Source organism: Boleophthalmus pectinirostris, unplaced genomic scaffold, assembly GCF_026225935.1.
Source record: "Boleophthalmus pectinirostris isolate CB_2022bp ecotype Guang Dong unplaced genomic scaffold, ASM2622593v1 HiC_scaffold_16, whole genome shotgun sequence".
In the NCBI taxonomy this organism is placed as follows: Eukaryota; Metazoa; Chordata; class Actinopteri; order Gobiiformes; family Gobiidae; genus Boleophthalmus; species Boleophthalmus pectinirostris.
In genome coordinates, this window is record NW_026571095.1 from 32,121,515 (window position 1) to 32,146,732 (window position 25,218).

At 39.6% G+C, this 25,218-nt stretch overlaps 1 protein-coding gene across 1 annotated transcript in view; it reads right to left on the minus strand.

Annotated features, from left to right (window-relative positions):
• LOC129408246 (uncharacterized) overlaps positions 1–25,218 on the minus strand; it is a 68,405-nt gene that overhangs the window by 27,708 nt on the left and 15,479 nt on the right. Inside the window, exon 2 of the mRNA XM_055151382.1 lies at positions 7,379–7,462. Within this exon, the coding sequence (XP_055007357.1) occupies positions 7,379–7,462 (84 nt within the window). The remainder of the gene's footprint in view (positions 1–7,378; positions 7,463–25,218) is intronic.

Below are 25,218 nucleotides of genomic sequence, written 5' to 3' on the forward strand. Positions count from 1 at the left end.
GGTTCAGTCCTGGTTCAGTCCTGGTTCAGTCCTGCTCTAGTCTTGGTTCAGTCCTGGTTTAGTCCTGGTTCAGTCCTGGTTCAGTCCTGCTCTAGTCTTGGTTCAGTCCTGGTTCAGTCTTGGTTCAGTCCTGGTTTAGTCCTGGTTCAGTCCTGGTTCAGTCCTGGTTCAGTCCTGGTTCAGTCCTGGTTCAGTCCTGCTCTAGTCTTGGTTCAGTCCTGGTTTAGTCCTGGTTCAGTCCTGGTTCAGTCCTGGTTCAGTCCTGGTTCAGTCCTGCTCTAGTCTTGGTTCAGTCCTGGTTCAGTCTTGGTTCAGTCCTGGTTTAGTCCTGGTTCAGTCCTGGTTCAGTCCTGGTTCAGTCCTGCTCTAGTCTTGGTTCAGTCCTGCTTTGGTCCTGGTTCAGTCTTGGTTCAGTCCTGGTTCAGTCCTGGTTCAGTCCTTGGTTCAGTCTTGGTTCAGTCCTGTTCTAGTCTTGGTTCAGTCCTGGTTCAGTCCTGGTTCAGTCCTGGTTCAGTCCTGGTTCAGTCCTGCTAGTCTTGGTTCAGTCCTGGTTTGGTCCTGGTTCAGTCTTGGTTCAGTCCTGTTCAGTCCTGGTTCAGTCCTGGTTCAGTCCTGGTTCAAGTCCTTGGTTCAGTCCTGGTTCAGTCTGGTTCAGTCTTGGTTCAGTCCTGGTTCAGTCCTGGTTCAGTCCTGGTTCAGTCCTGGTTCTCCTGCTAGTCTTGGTTCAGTCCTGGTTTAGTCCTGGTTCAGTCCTGGTTCAGTCCTGGTTCAGTCTTGGTTCAGTCTTGGTTCAGTCCTGGTTCAGTCCTGGTTCAGTCCTGGTTCAGTCCTGGTTCAGTCCTGGTTCAGTCCTGGTTCAGTCCTGCTCTAGTCTTGGTTCAGTCCTGGTTCAGTCCTGGTTCAGTCTTGGTTCAGTCCTGGTTCAGTCCTGGTTCAGTCTTGGTTCAGTCCTGGTTTAGTCCTGGTTCAGTCCTGGTTCAGTCCTGCTCTAGTCTTGGTTCAGTCCTGCTTTGGTCCTGTTCAGTCTGGTTCAGTCCTGGTTCAGTCCTGGTCAGTCCTGGTTCAGTCCTGGTTCAGTCTGGTTCAGTCTGGTTCAGTCCTGGTTCAGTCCTGGTTCAGTCCTGGTTCAGTCCTGGTTCAGTCCTGGTTCAGTCCTGCTCTAGTCTTGGTTCAGTCTGGTTCAGTCTTGGTTCAGTCCTGGTTCAGTCCTGGTTCAGTCCTGGTTCAGTCTTGGTTCAGTCCTGGTTCAGTCCTGCTCTAGTCTTGGTTCAGTCCTGCTTTGGTCCTGGTTCAGTCCTGGTTCAGTCCTGGTTCAGTCCTGGTTCAGTCTTGGTTCAGTCTTGGTTCAGTCCTGGTTCAGTCTCGGTGGGACCCAGAGAACAAAACCCTGCACCAAAAACAAAGAGAGGAAATCCGAGTGTTTGTGTGGAGCTCAGCCCATCTGCCCCAGACTCTCAAAAACTCTCAAACTCTCACAGACTCACAGAGGGACCGACATTCTGCAGATTTCAAACATTTTACACGCACATCTTCTGCAAAAATCTATTAAAAACAAACTTTAAACATCGTTATGAACCTGTCCCATCATCATCGCACCAAGATCTGTATTTATGGAAACCGAGAGGCCCAACAAATACAAAAGCCACAACACATCAAAAAGCCACAACACATTAAAAAGCCACAACGGAAGTGACCGCGGGACTGTATTTTCCGACGGACCGATCAAGCGGCAAGTGAAGAAGAAGAACTACAACGTGAAACGAATAATGACAAAACAATAAATTACTTTTACTTACGTTTCCAACTTCTCCGTTCCTTTATTTCTCCCAAAAAACTGGAATAAACTAGTTCTAAACTACGATTAAAATGGGACTAAACCAGGACTAAACAAGCTCTAAACCAGGACTAAATCAGAACTAAACCAGGACTAAACTAGTTCTAAATCATGATTAAAATGGGACTAGACCAGGACTAAACCACAACTAAACCAGGGCTAAACAAGAACTAAACCAGAACTAAATCAGGACTAAACCAAGACTAAACTAGGTCTAAACCACGATTAAAACAGGACTAAATCAGGACTAAACTAGTTTTAAACCAGGACTAAACTAGGACTAAACTAGAACTAAACCAGGACTAAACCAAGACTAAACTAGGTCTAAACCACGATTAAAACAGGACTAAATCAGGACTAAACTAGTTTTAAACCAGGACTAAACTAGAACTAAACCAGGACTAAACTAGGACTAAACTAGAACTAAACCAGGACTAAACCAAGACTAAACTAGGTCTAAACCACGATTAAAACAGGACTAAACCAGGACTAAACCAAGACTAAACTAGGTCTAAACCACGATTAAAACAGGACTAAATCAGAACTAAACTAGTTCTAAACCAGGACTAAACCAGAACTAAACCAGGACTAAATCAGAACTAAACCAGGACTAAACTAGGACTAAACCAGAACTAAACCAGGGTTAAACCAGGACTTAACTAGAACTAAACCAGGGCTAAACCAAGACTAAACCAAGACTAAACTAGGTCTAAACCACGATTAAAACAGGACTAAATCAGAACTAAACTAGTTCTAAACCAGGACTAAATCAGAACTAAACCAGGACTAAACTAGGACTAAACTAGAACTAAACCAGGGCTAAACCAGGACTAAACCAAGACTAAACTAGGTCTAAACCAGGACTAAACCAGGACTTAGTTGAGTTGATGTTTGAATAATCCTGACTTGTACCACCTGACTCCGCCCACAGCTCTGGACTCACTCTGTTGGTCAAACTCTAAGGTCGAAAAATATTGGCAGGAAACGAAAGATGATTAAATAAAGGTCTGTGTACCATTTGTTTGTTTTTTTTGCATTTCAATTAAGAATGAAAAGCAATAACATGAGAAAGCGGTTTGTTGTTTCATTACTGAGCTTTAGTGTCAAGCAAAAAACAGATTTTCGACCCCTTTTTCCAATATTTAATTTAAAGTTCATTTCAAATAACACTAACTAAAAACAGTCTTGGAGCAGATTTCGATTTGATATTTTATTCTCTCTGGTTTATTTGCCGTGGAAGATTTAACAGAAAAATCTTTGCAAATTTTGTGGACAAACATGTCGTCTTCTTTTATTGCGACGAGTTTACTTTCACGTCTTAGAAAGTCATTGTTGAACGTGAAACAGGAGGCAGTGATAAACTCTCTTTTGTTCAGTTGACTGAGTTCACACTATTATTATTATTATTATTTATTTATTTTTATTTTTTTTATAGACCCATGGTTCACACGTGGCACTAAGCAGCAGAATTTCTGGGGCAAATAAACCAGAGAGATTAAAATATCAAAATAGAAATAGGTACCAAGTTTTTTGATTGGTGTTATTTGAAATAATCTTTAAATTAAATATTGGAAAAATGTTTTTGTTTTGTTTTGTTTTTTGACACAAACGGAATAATGAAATAACAAACTGTTTTCCCATTTTGTTTTATGTTCTTCATTGAAATTCAAAAGAACGAATGGTACATGAATACACGATAGGAAATCCCTTTTTTGTTGTTGTTGTTTTTTTGTTTTTACATTTTTATTATGAAGGTATTTAGATCTAGCCAGGCTGGCGCCACCTAGTGCCTCCGCTCAGTTTTATTTCTCTCTGGTGACTAGGTCAGGAATGGGAACACACGAGACGGTTTGCAAGAATCCCAGAAGTTGTGAAGTCATGAAGTCAAACTCAGGTACCTGTCTGGGTCCCTTTTGTGGAACAGCAACAACAGTAAACAAAGCGTCGAGGTGGATGTAGATGAAGACAGACATTTTGTGTTGGTAACATTTCCCGAGAGAGAATGTTTGGTTTATCAAGGGGAAAGACGTTATTGCCCTTCTTATTACAGGATTTGGCACATTACATACTTCACCAAATAGCAGCGACTGGTTAAATAAAAAAAGTACCCGCCTACTTTCAAGCGAACGAATCCTAACACTGCGAGGTCAGACGGTTTCTACGAAGTGAAACCGTCTGATGAATCAGGCTAGTGAAGTGAAACGTGGTTTAAAGAACACATTATGCAATCTTTGATTAAATTAATAAAAATCATGTCAACATTTGCAAAACACACTTTATAAACTTCACCTCTGTTTCCAATAAGGCATTTACAGCTGTCAGATACAAGACTGAACAATGAACATTGTGGTTCGGTCAAGTGGTAACGGAGGGAAACGGGCAGATTTTTTACATTCAAATGTCTCTTATTCAGAAACTAGAGGGACTATTGAAATAATAAAGTATCAGAATGTAGGAACGAGTTACACTCCAACAGGGTCAAGTTAAACCTGTGATATTCTTTCAAGTTGTTGACAAAAAATTAAAAAACTCATGTCGGTAACGGAGGGAATAAAATATGCAGCACTTTTTGGGCAATAAATCCAAACAGTGATAACTCTTGGTTCTCACTTACATATCCTTAACAAACTGGCTTGAATATTTGCTTCATATAGTTTTCTACCATATGGTACAAGATTAGGTTGAAAAACCTCTTACTTTTTGAGTAATGAGATTTTTTATTAAGAAAGGTCATGGTAACGGAGGGAAAATTAACGGAGGGAGAATTGTGCAAACAAGTAGAAGGTGCATGATTTTACATAATTTCTTAACTTTTTTCTTCCGAATACTTTTATATTACTTCAAAATGAAAGGAAACTATTTCTATAAAATATGTGAGTCCTTCCAAGCAAATTTTTATCATTTTAATACATTTTTAAAAAAATCATGTACCTTCATCAACAGTTCAAAGATGGAATAACACAAGATATGATGAAATACATCCATTTATTTACATGATTTTTGGGTCTTTGAAATTTGGGAAATAATTTTTGTTCCATGTTTCATACATGGTCTGTTTAAAACGTATGGAACTTTAGAACCAAAAATGGTACAGAAAAAAGGTAAACAGTTTCATAAACTAGAGTACATATGTATCTGTTGAATACATTTTTATATCAGATGCATTAACTTGAATTTTTGGCCTTGTTGTTTACTTCTACTTGACCGGGCCCAATAGTAAAATAAATAAATGAAGTCTTATTCCTAGTCTGCTTATCGAGCCTTGTGTTTGTTTTGAACAGTTTTACAGCCGAATGAGTCCAGCGATGGTTTTTGGACTTAAAATCAAAAACATTTCACGCCCCCCACTCCACAGAAGCACTACCAAACGTGGACAAACCTCACCCATCGCCTTCAGTCGCCGACATACGAGAGCAAACAATTTAGTTGCGTCTCCAAAACAATCCTAATGCCACGAGGTCAGACGGTTTCCACGAACTGAAACCGGCAGATGAATCAAGCTAATTTAGATCAAAATCGCGACATGAGTTAGTGCTGGTGCAGCTCGGTGAGTGAATTCTGGACGCTCTGAGCTTTCGCGCAAGGCCTGTTCTGTCCATAAATGAGACAAACTTGGCCGTGTCCTCTACCTGCAGGTGAAGACTCCGGTGACACAGGTTCAGTTATGACTCGAGTACCTTTTTATAACTGTAAGAGGTGGGCTATTATACTAGTCCCATTCAATCCACTGCAAAAACCATTTTCTCTCTCTTACTTGTTCTTTCTGAGAGGTTAAAATGGAGAATCTTGGAAATTGAATAAAAAAAATGACCTTTGAATGAGCAGGTCTGAGGCTTTTCTCTGTTTGAAAGGGCAATTTGATGTCCTCTGGAAAAAAATAAATAAAACAACTACAGAAACAGGCTCCAGCGAGTCTTATTCTGTGTCAAATCTGCTGAACCTGTAGTTTAGAAACATGTTCTGACAAGTGCCTGTGTGTCAGATGCCCTCCCTGAGTCTCCGTGAGGTTTTCTCAGTTCAGTTCAGTCATTGTGAAACAGGTCTAAACCAGGACTAAACCAGGACTAAACTAGGTCTAAACCAGGACTAAACTAGGTCTAAATCAGGACTAAACCAGAACTAAACCTGGTCTAAAAACTAGTTATAAACCACCTTTAAACAGGACTAAACCAGGACTAAGCCAGGACTAAACCAGAAACTAAGCCAGGACTAAACTAGGTAAACTAACTAAACCAAGAACTAAACAGACTAAACCAGACTAAACAAGACTAAAACAGGACTAAACCAGAACTAAACCAGGACTAAACTAAACCAGGACTAAAACCAGAACTAAGAGGACTAAACCAGAAAAAACCAGGACTAAACCAAGACTAAACCAGGACTAAACAGAACTAAACAGGACTAAACCAAGACTAAACCAGGACTAAAGCAGAACTAAACCAAGGACTAAACCAGGAACTAAAGCAGAAACTAAACAGGACTAAAGCAGAACTAAACCAGGACTAAACCAGAACTAAGAACCAGGACTAAACCAGAACTAACCAGGACTAAACCAAGGACTAAACCAGAACTAAACCAGGACTAAACCAGGACTAAAACTAAAAAACCAGAACTAACCAGACTAAACCAGGACTAAACAGGACTAAAACTAGCTAAACCACTTAACCAGGACTAACCAGAACTAAACCAAGACTAAACCAGGACTAAACCAAACTAAACCAGGACTAAACCAGAACTAAACCAGGACTAAAGCAGAACTAAACCAGGACTAAACCAGAACTAAACCAGGACTAAAGAACTAAACCAAGAACTAAACCAGGACTAAAAGAACTAAACAGGACTAAACAGAACTAAACCAGACTAAACCAGGACTAAACAAGAACTAAACCAGAACTAAGCCAGGACTAAACCAGACTAACTGACAGGACTAAACCAAGACTAAACCAGGACTAAACCAGAACTAAGCCAGGACTAAACCAGGACTAAACCAGAACTAAGCCAGGTCTAAACCACAAATAAAACAGGACTAAACCAGGATTTATCTTGAACCTGAGAGAGAGAACCCCAATCGGGCGACGGTCACCCGACAGTCTGCACGAGTTATTCCCCGAGGTCACACGCACCGTTTGAGAAGGACTAGTGTACGAGAAACCAACATTTTTACCTGTGACGCAACAATCGAGGGAAAATACAAACAAAGCATTTTTGAGCTCTCAGAGAAGATGATTTTGGATTAGTGGATTCATTAATAAAACAAGCCTGAATGAAACAAAACACAACTCCAGCTATGTTTTTGATAAGAGGACGACAGAATGAAAAGTGTTAAAAGTTATTGTAATTAGACCCTTTGTGCAAAATCGTTCCCCAAAACTGTATTATTTTGTGTCGAGAGGAAAGTCATTCCTCGTGTAACTCAGATGAAGAGAATTGATCCGTTTGTGAGTGAGGTTTTTCGACGAGGAAGAAGAGGAGGAGGAGGAAGGAGGAGGGGTCGTGTTGTCCCTTTGTCTCTCCTCTCTCCTGTGGGACGCCCTGCAGTCGTACCTGCTGCACCGGTGCCCCGACCTCCAGCAGAGCCCTGACCTCCTGCTGCTCTTTTTCCTCTCCCTCAGCAGACAGCGAGCCGACCTGAGGCAGAGCGGACGCGGATTTGTCAAATATATCGCAACAGTCGGCGGAGAAACAGATGATAGGGGTGTGTAAGACTGAAAAGTTAAAGGTCCTGTATGACACAAAATGGACTCTTGTGAGATTTAAGTTGTGTTGTAATGCGCCAAAACAGACCTGGAGTTGTGTTTTGTTTCATTCACACATGTTTGAGTAACTTTTTATTATTAGTCTGTCTTCTACGGAAGCCGAGAGGGGCCACAACAAACGCAAACGCCGCATCAAATACAAACGCGACAACACAAACGCAAATGCCGCAACACAACAAAAAGCCACAACACACCAAAAAAAGCCACAACGGAAATGACCGCGGGACTCTATTTTCATGCAAACGCGGCAACAAATACAAACGCCACAACACAAACGCCAAAACACATTAAAAAGCCACAACACATTAAAAAGCCACAACACATTAAAAGCCACAACGGAAGTGACCGCGGGACTCTATTTTCCGACGGACTGATCAAGCGGCAAGTGAAGAAGAAGAACTACAACGTGAAATGAATAATGATAAAACAATAAATTACTTTTACTTTACTTTTACTTTTACTTTTCACGTCGTAGTTCTTCTTCTTCACTTGCCGCTTGATCGGGTCCATGTCATAAATAGAGTCTCGCGGTTACTTCCGTTGTGGCTTTTTAATGTGCTGTGGCATTTGCATTTGTGTTGTGGATTTTTTATGTGTTGTGGCTTTTTGATGTGTTGTGGCTTTTTAATGTGTTGTGGCATTTGCATTTGTGTTGTGGCTTTTTGATGTGTTGTGGCTTTTTAATGTGCTGTTGCATTTGCATTTGTGTTGTGGATTTTTTATGTGTTGTGGCTTTTTGATGTGTTGTGGCTTTTTATGTGTTGTGGCATTTGTGTTGTGGCTTTTGATGTTTTGTGGCTTTTTAATGTGTTGTGGCATTTGCATTTGTGTTGTGGATTTTTTATGTGTTGTGGCTTTTTGATGTGTTGTGGCTTTTTAATGTGTTGTGGCATTTGTGTTGTGGCTTTTTGATTAGTTGTGGCTTTTTAATGTGTTGTGGCATTTGCATTTGTGTTGTGGATTTTGTATGTGTTGTGGCTTTTTGATGTGTTGTGGCTTTTTAATGTGTTGTGGCTTTTTAATGTGTTGTGGCATTTGCATTTGTGTTGTGGATTTTTTATGTGTTGTGGCTTTTTGATGTGTTGTGGCTTTTTAATGTGTTGTGGCATTTGTGTTGTGGCTTTTTGATTTGTTGTGGCTTTTTAATGTGTTGTGGCATTTGCATTTGTGTTATGGATTTTTTATGTGTTATGGCTTTGTGATGTGTTGTGGCTTTTTAATGTGTTGTGGCATTTACGTTTGTGTTGTGGCGTTTGTATTTGTTGCGGCGTTTGCATTAAAATAGAGTCCCGCGGCCATTTCCGTTGTGGCTTTTTTGGTGCGTTGTGGCTTTTTGTTGTGTTGTGGCTTTTTGTTGTGTTGTCGCATTTGTATTTGTTGCGGCGTTTGCGTTTGTTGTGGCCCCTCTCGGCTTCCGTAGTCTACATCTCCAAAGCTCAAAATGCTTTGTTCCAATTTGTGATGTCATGACCTGCGCCTTTTAGTTCAGTAGATTTCAGCAATTCTTGGCTTGAAATTATCCAAACTATTCTAGCGAAGGTGTATGGAGTTTAAAAACACAGTGGAACAGTGGAGTGTGTTAAACATGTGTGAATGAAACAAACAAAACTCCAGGTCTGTTTGAGATAGAGAAACAATCTGATAACATACTGCAGATCAAAAAATTGTGAACAGTATTTTTCGGACTATGACTCGCACATTTTGGGGGAAACTACATTTTAAATAAGAAAAACAACAATTTTTTGCACTTAAAATAACAAACAAAATCAAATGTTGCTTGAATTAAGTAAAACACACTTACTCCATTGGCAGATAATTTTACTTGCCAAGTTGAATCTACTCAAATAAAGTCAAATACTCTTAATTTAAGTCATTTTAACTCACCTAGATATTGTTTTTTTCCCAATGTAAAAGGAGTTGACATCATGACATGACATCACAAGGTGGAACAGAGCATTTGGAGCTTCGGAGATGTGAACGAATGAATGAAATGAATCAAAACATGACTCCAGGTCTGTTTTTGAGGAGGTAACAACATTATAATATGACTTAAAGGTTGTATAGAGGATTTTTTTAAGGAAAGAGAAATCCAGTGACAGTCCTTTTTCAAATGTAGTGCATGCGTGACACCACCTTCCTCGACACCTCAGTTTTTAGACCCTTCGTCCGCTTCAGTCGCGCGATCGCTGGAAGGAATCTCCAAGAATCACCTCAGTTTGTCTTCGCTCCTTTTCTCCTTCTCTTCTTCTTTCAGCGACCTCAAAAACCGATTTTCTTTTGCGGCGAACTGGTCGTGGATTCTCGTCCGCCATCGCGACAAACTTTATGCGAACTGCGAGAGAGCCACAATTAGAAAAAGCCTCTAAGAACTGCTGCATAGTTACCTTAGAAATGTAGGGAGTTTGATTGACAACCTGACAGCCAATAGAAAATGAGGCAGCCTCGTTTTCTATTGGCTGATGTTTATCTGGCCTCAACACGTCCACAGTTGATAGATTTTCTTTCTTTTTTTTTTTTGGTCATCATAATTACAAGGCTGCTGCGTCTCTGTAATGGTGTATTAAACTTTCATTGACAATTTGAAACAAACAAAAAATCCTCCATACAACCTTTAAAGCTCACAAGAGTCTATTTTTTGCATAACTTAGGACGTTTAAGACAGTAAAAATCAGGTACAGCGTCTTTAATTTTCACTTAAATCTAACAAAAAAGTAAGAAGAATATGAGTTTGCAGTTGTCGTAATCATCTCTTCCTGTAATGAGAGGAAGTTATTTCAGCTCTTGTGTGTTTTGTGCCAGCGCAGCCCTCCTCTCGTCACTATTTATCCCAGCGGTGAGTCTGGAGACTGTAATTTTGGCTCAGACTTCTCTCGCCGCGACCTGTGTCTGGAGGAACAAAGAGTGTGATTGAGTGATTAGGGGCCTTGGTCTCCGGAGTCTAATGCTTTTGTGCGCCCACTCGGCCTCCCGCGGGCCCCCGGATCGGCCCCCCGACTGGCCCCTGACTTACCCAGGTTAGTCACAGGATAATCCACTGATTCACGGTCTCGTCTGGTCCGGCGCTGGTGACGCACGTAATCACAATTTACCGTAAGAGAGGAAAGTTTAAGGTTCAAAGTATTAAGGTTTTTTATGTGATAACGTTGTTTCTCAGGCCCTTTGTCCGAGGCTCCGCCCACGAGCCGACGTCACCCGAGCTCCCCCACAAATTCACCAAAAATATACAAAATATACACGAATAAAAACTGCGTGGCAACTTGACAAACCTGATGTGACGTGCAGTAGTTTCATGAGCAGGATTCACGCTGATTGGGCTGGGATAGGGCTTTGAAGGGGGGGTAACTTAGAACAGGGAGCAGAGAAGTGAAATACTCCCTATTTAAAGGAGGCGTATAAAGGATTTCAGGGATTTTAAGCATGTTGATTTGGTTTTCCCAGATTATTAGCCTATTCAGAATTTTATAAACTCTATAGGGATGTGACAATAACCGAAATATCGTGATATCGTATCGTCAAAAGTCTCACAATATATCGAATTACAAGTTGCTTTGCTTAAATGCATGGTTTTAAAGTAGGAACAGCTTATAAACATCAGGAACTACATATCCCATGATTCATTTCAGCTCAAACAACATGAAGAAATATGTTTTTTACTTGAATTCTTGGGATTATGACGGAAATAATTCACACCAAAATCTTGTCAAGGCATTTTAAAAGCAAAAACGTGTCCTATCTAGAATTATATTAACCTCTTCAAAATATCGCAATAAATATCGTACCCTGAGATGCATATTGTGATAATATCGTACCGAGAGATTTGGATATCGTTACATCCCTAGCAGATACGGTTTGTCATTTATTTAAACCACTTCACTGCTTCACTCAGTTTATTTGACATGGCATCAGTTAATTAATTCACTTTATACTGCAAGTTTTTTGAAAATCTACCTTGATAAAGCCAGTATTTACTATTTAGTGTGCGGTTTTAATGATTTTAGCATGAATAAAGGATTGATGGCTCATTCTAACGTGTTAAACGTGCACATATTTCAATTATTCACTGTACTGAGCACCAGTCTATGACCCTCGATCGGCCCTCTGCTTCATCTGTGTTTAGATATGTGGCCCTTGATGAAAAAAGTTTGGACACCCCTGTCTTAATACATGTACAGTTGATCAATAAAAGTCTGTTTGTGAGGAGGTAGCGAACATTAAAACATGACTTAAAGCTCACATGAATCAGTTCTATGTGATGTACAATTGGACCTTTAAATCACATATGTACTCAGCTGGTACTAAATATGGAACTAAATCTGGACAAGAACAGGGCCAAACCAAGTCTACTGGGCTCAAGCCAGTCAGGTCTGAACTGGGCTCAATCCTGGAACAACTGCTGCTGTCAAACTCATCATTTTGGTCTTAAAATGTTCTTATTAATCCACTCGACGTGATGACAGGGGAGGTCAGGTGAACGCAACAGGAAAGCCTCTTCTAAGCCTCAGTCTCTGTTCTGTTGTTTTGGTGAGCCATACCTTTTAAGTACTTTCTCCGGAAGGTCTCAGAGTGTTTCTTCTGGAACATCTTCTGCCACAAAAGCTGTAGCATCGTAAAAGTCCATAGGAACCTCTTGCATGATCTCCAGGGACACGAGAAAAACGAACTGCTAAGGGGTGTGACGTGGGCTGGGGTTGGGTCTGGTCGTCCATAACTTGGGGAGGATAGTGCGCTGCCCAAGAGGTCTGGCCTGTGGGAGAGCTTCAGCGTCCCTGAGCCACGTACAGTCGAACCCGCTGTGCTCAGGATCCTTGGATATCTGATTATTAGCCTGTTCAGAGCTGTATAAACTTTAAGATAGTAGATATTGTTTGTCATTTACTTCAACCGCTTCACTGCTTCACTCAATTTATTTGATATGTTTTATTATATGTACAGTTGACAGAGGTGGGACCAAGTCGTTGTTTTGCAAGTCTCAAGTAAGTCTCAAGTTTTTGACCTCAAGTCCCAAGTCAAGGACAGATAAGTCCAAGTCAAGTGGCCCGTAAGTCAGAATCAAGTTCAAGTCGTCAGCCGGACCAATTTTGGTTGGTTTGCAGGTTTGAAAGTGAACCACTCTGGAGTCTATGTGCTACATAACAATTCCATGACCTGGCGTGGACCAAATAATTGAAGTAGTGGTGTGAAAGCGCCTAAAATCCCATGATACGATGTTAAAAACTGAGCTCAAAAACCTAAAACTTTCATAAACTCTGTAAGCCACAAAAGCAGACAGCCGCCCTGCCGCTGTATCTCTCTTTATTTATAACTGTCCAATCTTGTGTTATATTAGACTGTTGTTTTTCGGGTCCACTGTCGGCGCACAAACGCACCAGACGCTTCATACATACACTACTCTTTTATTACCTCTATTTATAATCCTTTGTTCAATATGGAGAGAGAAAAACAAACAGCGTTGCGCCAGAGTCCAGTGAAAGATAAAGTGTGTGAAATAAGACCGTGGCGCGTGCCCATCAGCATTAGAGTTGTTGTAGTGCGTTCACAAGAGCGCTGGAGTTCATGTTTACAGCGCTCGTGTTCAAATAAGTTGCAGGTTAATTGTTTTGCTGACCTTTCCATACGAATAAATTAACTGCATATTAAAAATAACATAGACTATTAAAGGTCAAGCACGCGTTTATTTTTCTATAGGAGCGACTAATTAACGTGAAGTGCGGCGATGAGTGACACAAGTTTCTAAAGGTAAAGGAATTACAGTAGGAATTAGAGTTAGTCTATATGTACATTTTTGTGACTTTACTGAAGTGTTACATCCATCTAGATCCGCCTTTTCCACGTCCAGATCAAACATGGAACACGTCCTGCTTTATCTATGTTCTTAATGTTACCATCACTGTTGGGCAAGTTACTTTAAAACTGTAATGCGTTATTTATTACTTATTACTGTCATTTCAAAGTAATTCGTTACATTGCAATATTACTGCATTAAAATGTAAGGCATGACATTACTATTGCATTACTTTAAGTTACTCTCACCAAAATAACTGCGAAGATGCTGAACTTTTGCGCCGTGTGTGGACTGAACCAGGACTAAACCAGGTCTAAACCAGGACTAAACCAGAGCTGAACCAGGACTGAACCAGAACTATAACAGGACTAACCTTGGGCTGATTCCAGGACTGAAGAGGAGGACTAAACCAGGACAAAACTAGGACTAAAAAAGGACTAAACCAGAACTAAAGCAGAACTAAACCAGGACTGAGCTAGGACTAAAACAGGACTCACTGTCGGGCTCGAAGGTGACCGCAGGAGAAAGGACCGGCTCTGCTCCGCACCTCACGGAGGTAAGAGCGTCTGTCTCCTGATCGCGCTTTACAGGACACCCTGTTGCGGGCGCTCGCTGTCCTTGATTTCAGCAACTATTTGCGGGGACCCGACCCGGTGCAAGTCTCTGCTACAGCGCGTAACTTCTACCTTCCTTCAGCGTGTTCAGAAGTCCAACTTTTTCTTTTGGGTGCGACAGCAGGAGCCTTTGTTAGTGCAGAAGTTTTCGTCGACATTGTGGGTTTTGTCGGGGAGAAAACTTGCAAACATACAGCACTTCAGAATCACACTGCTAGAGACTGAAAATGTATTTAAATTTGGCAGCTGAACACATTCTGTACTGTACAGGAGACAGGAGTCCCTTAGCCAATCAGGACGCAGCGGGAGGAACGCAATACGCATTCATGCACTGTAAAAACAAAAGGCATGCAAAATTGCCACAAAAAAAAAAATCTGGGAAACAGCGAGACCGCGAAAAGTGAACTGTGATAGAGCGAGAGACGAGTAGAGATCTTTAATGTCACACTGTGGGACATTCCAGGCAGAGCAATGACATCTCCATAGAAACAAGCAGGTGACGGAACCTCAAACAAAAAGTTACACATAACAGCGCACCTTTAAGTATAAGTAAATAGTACACATGAAAAATACTACTAGTGCATTCTTACTAGTTTTTAATAACGTATTTTAGATCAGCGCTTTCTCCAAAACTCAAATTTAGTCGTTTTAAACCACGATCTGCATATTGAGCTCAGAGCCGGAGGTGCAGTGCTCTTATGTGTTTTAAAAATATACCCAATACAATACAATACAAGTACAATTACTCCAAAGATGCATACTCATGTACAGTGACGTGAGCGCTGTAATTAGTACTTTCCACCCCCGCGAAAAGGAAAAAGAAACAACATGAAAGCAAAGTGTGGGAAGAGTCCAGTAAACAAGTATTGTCCTTAAAATCAGCACTCAGTATTAGGCCTGATGTGTTTATGTGTGTTTTTTTACAGGGTGTGATTAAAAAAAAAAGCTCTCTGCCCTGGTTTGAATCACATCAGCCAAAATAAAACATCACAATGAGCAGGTCCAGACTCTGTGGAAGAAGGTACAGGCTGAAATAACCAACAGTACAGCAGTCAAAGTACTACTCGCTTTGCCTGATTGTCGTACCAGTACATGTGTGTTATGATTATTATGACTGTTTTACTAAATGCATTTGTAGTTTGTGTATGATTTTCAGCGTTCCCACTCTTTTTTTACGGACAAAATTTCTAAACTTTTCCATGACTTTTTCATGACGTAAAGTGAATTTTCCATGACTTTACAGCACCTACATGTGTAGAATTGATGAGACATTTGGGACTAAATATGAAATGTTAAGCGTTTCTATTCACCTTATGGTTTGGTTTTTAACATTGAAAATACTGTCAGTGCATTTATTGGCATTTCTTTTAAACAAAAGACGCAGACATTCATAAATTATCATAATACCCGAATGATAACGTAACAGAACACTGTAGCTGCATGAAAGAGACACTAATAAGCATAAACATAAAAAACATAATAACATAAAATAAACAAAAGGCGCAGAGGTTTGGAAATAATCATAATAGTCTAAGCCAGGGGTGTCAAACTCAAATTCACAGAGGGTCAAAATTAAAAACTGAGACTAAGTCGTGGGCCAAACAAAATATTTATTGAAAAATTTCAACAACATCTGCATGTTTTCTCTTCTTTAGAGATATGTAATGTTAAACTTTTTCTTATTAAAATAAATGTTTAATAATAATTTTGCTTAAACACTGAATCCAGAACAATCAGAATATAAAATAATAACAAAATTTTAAATAAATAATGTCTTTATAGTCTATCTGTAGCCGACAGGCAACTCTAATATATATTTGATATGATCTTGTGGGCCAAATATAATTATATCATGGGCCAAATTTGGCCCCCGGGCCTGAGTTTGACATGTCTGATCTAAAGTGAATTTTCCATGACTTTACAGCACCTACATGTGTAGAATTGATCAGACTTTTAGGGTTAAATATGAAATGTTAACTCTTTCCACTCACCTTATGGTTTGGGATTATAGTTTTTAACATTCAAAATATTGTCAGTGCATTTAATGTCGTCTCTTTTAAACAAAATGCGCAGACGTTCAGAAATAATCTTAATAGCCTCATGAGAACTTAACAGAACGCTGGAGTTGTATGAAAGTGATCCTAAAATTTCATGACTTTTCCAAAACTTTCATTGAATTTACAAAATTCCATGACTTTTCCAGGCTCGGAAAATTACATTTTCAATTTCCACAACTTTTCCAGGATTTCCATGACCGTGGGAACTCTGGATTTTGCAGCCCTAGGGGAGACAAAGTAGAAAATAATAAACTGAAATGTGTTTTGTCTGTATTGACTTGTTTCTGATGACGTGCAGCTAAAGGCCTGTGTCAGAAAGTTGGCAGAAAACACAGACTCTGCTCTCCATACCGTCCCGAAGATGAATGAGACTCTCCAATGGTGAGAAAGTGTCAAATCTCATCAACGTCTACACATGCTAATATAACTGTGCCTTCCTTTCTGTTTAGTACTTGTCTTTGTGCCTCTCCAGGACAATAACGTTTATTCAACTCAATTCAGCAAAATGTTTAAGGACAATTCCAGCTCAGGCAGCAGTCGGCCTTGTGCAGATTCAGCTCACTCCACCCACAGCACCTGTTTCCTCCTCTGAGACCACGACTCCCGTCACACACTCATATTTATAGTGTTTAGTTTAGGCACGAGACGACTGCTGATGGGACTTTTGGATCTTTTATGGGATTTTCGTAATTACAATAGCCGATTTGAGAACGTCCTAGCAACAAACTAATCACAGAGAAATGACCGAAGCTCAGATGTGTTTAAAGGGCCCATCTCCTGCAAAATAACTCTTTTCACATTGTATCTTCTGCACATAAACAAGCACAATTTGGGTTTTGGAACATCCATTACACAATAGTTCTGAAATCTTACTGATTTCTTGGAGACAGACACAGACCAGGAACTACGAAAGTCCGACTATTGCTCATCGACCGTCCTGAGAAAGCACAGGCTCCGCCCTCCAAACGTGACGTAGGCTCTGCAGTCATGCCCCGTTTAGCGGTCTGATAGCGGCAGGAATAAACTTTTATTCATCATGGAGATACAGCGCGTTCAGCCGCATGTGTTGGACCCGGAGTCGGACGGGGACTTTGAGGTGCACGAAGCTCAAGCACCGCGTCCACATCAGCTGAACATTACTGATTGGTAAAGTATTAATAATCGTTAGTAGGTAAACTTATTATACCGTGTTTACTGCAGTGTAGAACAATGAGCTTATGCTGGCGCTTTTGTTTAGGTTCATGTGGGAATTGTCAGACGATGCCCACAGAAACAGAGAAAGTTTGCTGCCAGGAAATTCTGAAGGTAATATTTATATCGTCTTGAAATATAAATATTATTACTGACGGCGGGGTGGAGGCAGGGCAGAGGCAGGGGAGGGGGGCGGATGCGAAGCGCTTTCTTCTACGTCAAACACGTCATAGGTGTATCTGCCGCGTCATTGTTGTAGCAGCTTTAGTTCGTTGTCACGTTGGAGGGTGGCAGAAATACGCCGCAATTTGTTAAAAAAAAAACAATCTAAAAAATTTGGCGACAAATACAAGGCCCACACATCACTCTTAGAAGGTATAAAGCTCTGAAAAGTCGATTTTGCGTGAGATTTGCCCTTTAAAACGGTTCATAGTGGGAGCGTGTTCACCCTTTAGAACGACGCATATGCTTGTCCAGGAACATCACGTCACCAGTGAGGACCAACGTCAAGTCTCTGTTCCCGCGGGAGGAGGTGTGAAGGTCTGAAGAGGCAGAAGAAGAGGAGATGTTCACTGTGGCAAAGGCTGATAGAAAAGGACAAGAGTCAAAGGGATGAGGAATAAGCAGAGGGATGAGTTTAAAGGGAAGAAAAAAAAATATTCATCAGGATCAGAGGAAAAGGTGAAAGATGGAGTCAGACATGTTGGGCTCTGACAAATCCTAAAAATCACCAAGCACAGTGTAGACTTGTGCCTGGTGCTGCTGCTACGTCCATGGAGGTCCCTACTGGAAAAAAGTAAATGTGCCCGGTCAAGCAGAAGTAAACATCAAGGCCAAAAATTCAAGTTAATGCATCTGATATAAAAATGTATTGAACAGATACATATGTACTCTAGTTTATGAAACTGTTGACCTTTTTTCTGTACCATTTTTGGTTCTAAAGTTACATACGTTTTAAACAGACCATGTATGAAACATGGAACAAAAAATTATTTCCCAAATTTCAAAGACCCAAAAATCATGTAAATAAACTGATGTATTTCATCATATCTTGTGTTACTTCCATCTTTGAACTGTTGATGAAGGTACATGATTTAAAAAAAAAAAAAGTATTTAAAATGATAAAAATTTGCTTGGAAGGACTGACATATTTTATAGAAATAGTTTCCTTTCATTTTGAAGTAATATTAAAGTATAGTAGCGACAAATTATGCAAAATCATGCACCTTCTACTTGTTTGCACAATTTTCCCTCCGTTACTTTTGCCTCCGTTACCATGACCTTTCTTAATAAAAAATCTAATGACTCAAAAAGTAAGAGGTTTTTCAACCTAATCTTGTACCATATGGTAGAAAACTATATGAAGCAAATATTCAAACCAGTTTGTTAAGGATATGTAAGTGAGAACCAAGAGTTATCACTGTTTGGATTTATTGCCCAAAAAGTGCTGCATATTTCATTCCCTCTGTTACTGACATGAGTTTTAAATTTTTTTGTTTAGAATATCACAGGTTTAACTTTACCCTGTTGGAGTGTAACTCTTTCCTACATTCTGATACTTTACTTATTTCAATAGTCCCTCTAGTTTCTGAATAAGAGACATTTGAATGTAAAAAAATCTGCCCGTTTCCCTCCGTTAGCGCTTGACCGGACCCAAAAGTATCTTCGTTTGGTGAGATTATAGAGAGCGTATATCCCTTTACTTAAAGTAGTCATACTGCGCTGGTGTCTGCTATAAAGTTATAATCTATGACAGAGTTTCGCGACCTTCAGGTGGGTCAGAAGAGATTTTTTTGGGTCGCCTTGCCACAATCTGCTTGAAGGTCTGCAACAGGGCTACATTTAATCAGTCAGACTGGCGCCACCTAGTGCCTCCGCCCAATTTCATTTCTCTCCAGCGACTAGGTCAGGAATCAGAATACACTAGATGGTTCACAAAAACTCCTGAAATGCAAGTTTGGGCATCAGCCAATCAGCAAAGAGCCATATATTAAGTGTTGTCAACGATTCCCGAGATCGAGGATTTAAAGCCGGAGAATGTTTGGTGAATTTCATCAAGGGGAAAGACGTTATTGTCCTTCTTCCTACGGGATTTGGCGCATTACATACGTCACGAAAATCAGCAAAATAGCAGCGATTGGTTAAATGAAAAAAAGTATCTGCCTACCGTCGAGCGAACGTCGAGATCAGACGGTTTCTACGAAGTGAAACCGGTTGATGAATCAGGCTATATTTAATGTCCAAATAGGGAACTTTCTGTTTTTCGTTGTTTAAAACTTGAGTAATACTAATTGTTCAGAGACACAATCACTCAGTCAACAATAAAATATCCTCATTAATGTTCAATAATGCTCAAATCCACCTTTATTATGTGATTTACGAATAATGTCTATTGATTTGGGTCGCAAAGGTTTGTGACTTTTAAAATAAAGTCCCCAGAAAAAAAGTTTGGGAAACACCTGTGGATCATTATGTTAGAATCTGTGTGTAAAATGCCTCAGTCGTCCTCGGTGTTTCTTCAGTTCTGGTCAAAATGCTGGTGGACACTTAAATCTGCCTTATATCATTCATGGTCAAATTATTAATTCATTAGTTAGCTCCTTCCTTCAGGCAGATATAAGGCAGTGTCCACCAGACCAGAACTGAAGAAGCTGCATGGATGAGCTGAGAAACCTTTTCAACCAAATAAACTTTTGTCCAGTCGACAAATTTAATTTCTCCTTTTGCTATGTTAGAATTTGTATTAATCATTTCTTTAAGTACAATTACAAAACAAGGACTGATCCAGACTGGAACCGGAGCGGGACTGAGACCGGGACTAGACCGAGACTGAGATCGAGACCAGACCGGGACCAGAACTCGAAGCTGGGGCTTGGACCCAGTGGAGGCTCGGAGTCAAAGCTCGGAGTCCGATCTGGTCCCGATCTCAGTCCCGGACCTGGATCAGTCCTGGTTCAGTCCGTATGCAGGCGCAAAAGTCCGGCATCGCAGTCACGTAAGTCACGTAAACGTTTTTTCCATTCTTCACTTAAACACAAAATCGAAAACTTAAAAAAACGAATCATTATCTGTTTTTTCATTTTGGTTTTGGAGACAAATAATGAAGAAAACAGCTGGTTTTTCGTTTTCTTATTTTTGGTTTTATATTGAAAAACGAATGAACGAATGACACATGGATTATTCTGGATCCCGGGTAATCCACACTTTGATTTTTACTTCCATAAAAATGTGGAAAAACAGAAGTAGCTCATTTTTAAACACTGTGTAGTTCCGGAGATGTTTCAGGGAGGAGTGAGGGCAGGTTTTCAGGTTTGTACATTAAGCCCAAAGCTCTGGACCTCAGCTGGACCTGCTCAGTCTGATCCACACTGTGCATCTGCCCACACATCTGGAGCTAAACCCTGTGTGTGCCGAGGGACCGCCGAGCTTCGTGTACGTTCTGTGGACTTGAATGTGAAGTCTGCCCCTGTGAGCTCGTTACGATCCACAGTCCAGACCAGACTTCCCCAGTTTGGACTCAGGTCTGCAGAGACTCTCACGCTATTTTTAATATGTACAAAAAAACAAAACAAAAGTATGTGCAGTGTCGGGGAGTAACAGATTACATGTACTGGAGTTACATAATCAGAGTACAAATGATGAGTAACTGTATTCGGTTACAGTTACTGTTTCAGTGAGTGGTAATTGGATTACAGTTACTTTGTTGAAGTAAATGGATTACACAGAGTTATTTTCCTGTTTTCACATTTTGGGCTGAACCAGGACTAAAGGACTAAACAGGACTAAAACTAAACAGGACTAAACCAGGACTAAACCAGGACTAAAAGGACTAGGACTAAACCAGGACTAAACCTAAAACCAGGACTAAACCAGGACTAAAACAGGACTAAAACCAGGACTAAAACCAGGACTAAACCAGGACTAAACTAGGACTAAAAAACTAGGACTAAACAGGACTAGGACTAAACCAGGACTAAAGAGACTAAACAGGACTAAACTAGGACTAAAACAGGACTAAAACCAGGACTAAAACCAGGACTAAAACCAGGACTAAAACTAAAAGGACTAAAACCAGGACTAAACCAGGACTAAAACCAGGACTAAACCAGGACTAAAACCAGGACTAAACCAGGAAGGACTAAACAGGACTAAATAACTAAAGGACTAAACCAGGACTAAAACTAAACCAGGACTAAACCAGGACTAAACCAGGACTAAAAGGACTAAAACCAGGACTAAACCAGGATAAACCAGGACTAAAGGACTAAACAGGACTAAACCAGGACTAAAACTAAACCAGGACTAAACCAGGACTAAACAGGACTAAAAGGACTAAACCAGGACTAAACTCAGGACTAAACCAGGACTAAACCAGGACTAAAAAAACTAAACCAGGACTAAACCAGGACTAAACCAGACCAGGACTAAACCAGGACTAAAACCAGGACTAAAACTAAAACTAGGACTAAACCAGACTAAAACCAGGACTAGGACTAAACCAGGACTAAAACCAGGACTAAACCAGGACTAAACTAGGACTAAAACCAGGACTAAAACCAGGACTAAAAGAGGACTAAACCAGGACTAAACCTAGGACTAAACAGGACTAAACCAGGACTAAAAGGACTAAACAGGACTAAACTAAACCAGGACTAAACCAGGACTCAGGACTAAAACTAGACTAAACTACAGGACTAAAAGGACTAGGACTAAAACTAAAACTAAACTAAAACCAGGACTAAAACCAGACTAAAACTAAACCAGGACTAAAACTAAAACAGACTAAACCAGGACTAAACAGACTAAAACCAGACTAACCAGGACTAAACCAGGACTAAAACACTAAAACCTACAGGACTAAACTAAACTAAACTAAACCAGACAAAACCAGACTAAACTAAAACAGGACTAAACCAGGGGACACCAGTAAACCAGACTAAACATATTAACATATAATTAAAAATAAATGTCTTTAACAATAATATTTTTAATTTGGTTAAGTAGAGACTGGACTTTTTATTTTCTTTAAGCAGACAAAACATCTCATGTGAAGATCTTCATCTTTGCTACTTTACAGTAAATAAAAGTCTGTTCATGGAGACTTGGGCTCAACAGACAATTTGACGAGAACAAACATGAATTTTCAGGATGTGGTTGTTACATTCATGTAGTTTTAAAAACCATGACAATATCAAGAAACCCAAAGTATTCAGATTACATTACTCACTTTAAGTAATTTAATGGATTCTGTTACAAACTACATTTTGAGGTATGTAATCTGTAATCTGTAACCTTCCCAACACTGACTATGTGTAGAACGTTTCTTAAAACAGGAAGAACTTAGGCTACATACAGTTTCTTTAAATCATGGTGTGAATTTACTGACTGAACCGTGCTCCAAAACGTAGGGGGCGCTCCGAACAGGAAGAGCGCGCACGTGAAATGTTTCCCCGGGGACTGGCTGGTGTTTTGACAGGACCGTGTTGGCACAGGAAGGATGAGAGGTAATAAAAGACCAGAGCACCAGTCGAGCCTCGGGAACCTCCTGTGAGAAAGTTCAAGGTTCTGAAGAGAACGGGGTCACGCCGACAGTGGAGCTGAGCACACGGGAAACTACGACCAACAACACAACAACAACAACAGCACACATGAAAGACACACACAGGACCGTACAGACAGAGGAGAGTTATGTACCAACACAGAAATAATGTCGACAATGTTGTTCTGAAGAGGAGCAAACATACACTCTATTATTTATAATACAAAATGATGGAAAAAGGGCAGATTGAAAATAAAAATTGGAAAAATTCCCGATTCTATGGAAACAGAACTATTCTATAAAATGGCGCCTTGTAGAAAATGTCATTGCGATGCCACCAGTTCACACCAAAGTTACAAATCAGATCTGTTAAAAGGAGGGCCGGGCACGTTAATGCGTTCATTTTGCATTAACTAATTAATTCATTATTGCCAACAATTATTTTTCTCCCCTAAACACAGTTTTTATTATTAGTAGTAGTATTAGTATTATATTATTATTATTTATTATTATTATAGTAGTAGTAGTAGTAGTAGTAGTAGTAGTAGTAGTAGTAGTAGTAGTAGTAGTAGTAGTAGTAGTAGTAGTAGTAGTATTAGTAGTAGTAGTAGTAGTAGTAGTAGTAGTAGTATTAGTATTATTAGTAGTAGTAGTAGTAGTAGTAGTATTAGTAGTAGTAGTAGTAGTAGTAGTAGTGGTAGTACTATTAGTAGTAGTAGTAGTAGTGTAGTATTAGTAGTACTATTAGTAGTAGTATTAGTAGTAGTATTAGTAGTATAGTAGTAGTAGTAGTAGTAGTAGTAGTAGTAGTGGTAGTAGTAGTAGTAGTGGTATTAGTATTAGTAGTAGTATTAGTATTAGTAGTAGTATTAGTAGTATTAGTATTAGTAGTAGTAATAGTAGTAGTAGTATTAGTAGTAGTAGTAGTAGTAGTAGTATTAGTAGTAGTATTAGTAGTATTAGTATTAGTAGTAGTATTAGTAGTAGTAGTATTAGTAGTAGTATTAGTAGTAGTAGTAGTAGTAGTAGTAGTAGTAGTAGTAGTAGTAGTAGTAGTAGTATTAGTAGTAGTATTAGTAGTTAGTAGTAGTAGTAGTAGTAGTAGTAGTAGTAGTAGTAGTAGTAGTAGTAGTAGTAGTAGTAGTAGTAGTAGTAGTAGTAGTAGTAGTAGTAGTAGTTAGTAGTAGTAGTAGTAGTAGTAGTAGTAGTAGTAGTAGTAGTAGTAGTATTAGTAGTATAGTAGTAGTAGTAGTAGTATTAGTAGTTAGTAGTAGTAGTAGTATTAGTAGTAGTAGTAGTAGTAGTAGTAGTAGTAGTAGTAGTAGTAGTAGTATTAGTAGTAGTAGTAGTAGTATTAGTAGTAGTAGTAGTAGTAGTAGTAGTAGTAGTAGTAGTAGTAGTAGTAGTAGTAGTATTAGTATTAGTATTAGTAGTAGTAGTAGTAGTAGTAGTAGTAGCCAGTAGAGCATTCGCCCACTAATCTGAAGGTTGGCGGTTCAATTCCAGTTCTCCACATAAACATCACAGGTTGACTGGTCAGATCCACTGACCCACAGGTTGGCTGGTGTGATTCCAGCTCCCACAGATGAATACTGTCATTGTGTCCTCGGGCAAGACACTTAACCCACCTTGCCCACAGTGTCTGTGTACACTGGTGTGTGAATGTGTGTGTGAATGGGTGAGTGGTTCCTTGTTGTAAAGCGCTTTGAGTGTCTTGAAGGTGGAAAAGTGCTATAGAAAAATGTGACCATTTACCATTTCGTAGTAGTAGTATTAGTAGTAGTAGTATTAGTAGTAGTAGTAGTAGTAGTAGTAGTAGTAGTAGTAGTAGTAGTAGTAGTAGTAGTAGTAGTAGTAGTAGTAGTAGTAGTAGTAGTAGTAGTAGTATTAGTAGTAGTAGTAGTATTAGTAGTAGTATTAGTAGTAGTAGTAGTAGTAGTAGTTAGTAGTAGTAGTATTTAGTATTAGTAGTAGTAGTATTAGTATTAGTAGTAATAGTATTAGTAGTAGTAGTAGTATTAGTAGTAGTATTAGTATTAGTAGTAGTATTAGTATTAGTAGTAGTAGTAGTAGTAGTATAGTAGTAGTATTAGTAGTATTAGTAGTAGTAGTATTAGTAGTAGTAGTAGTAGTAGTATTAGTAGTAGTAGTAGTAGTAGTAGTATTAGTATTAGTATTAGTAGTAGTATTAGTAGTAGTTTAATTGTAAACATCTATTGCTCACTGGCTTTTATTTTGAAAAACGTCCATCGTGAGTGAGATTAGAATGTTTCTGCTGCGGCTCACAGGAAACAGAGAGAAAGAAAACAGGATAAACAAACATGGAGAAGAGTACGGAACTTTTACACGGCCATTTTTATTTTAAAGTTCTTCCAGACGCCGCAGTCGATGGAGCTGAAGTCATTTGTAACACTGTGACACTGAACTGTTTTATCACCGGAGTTT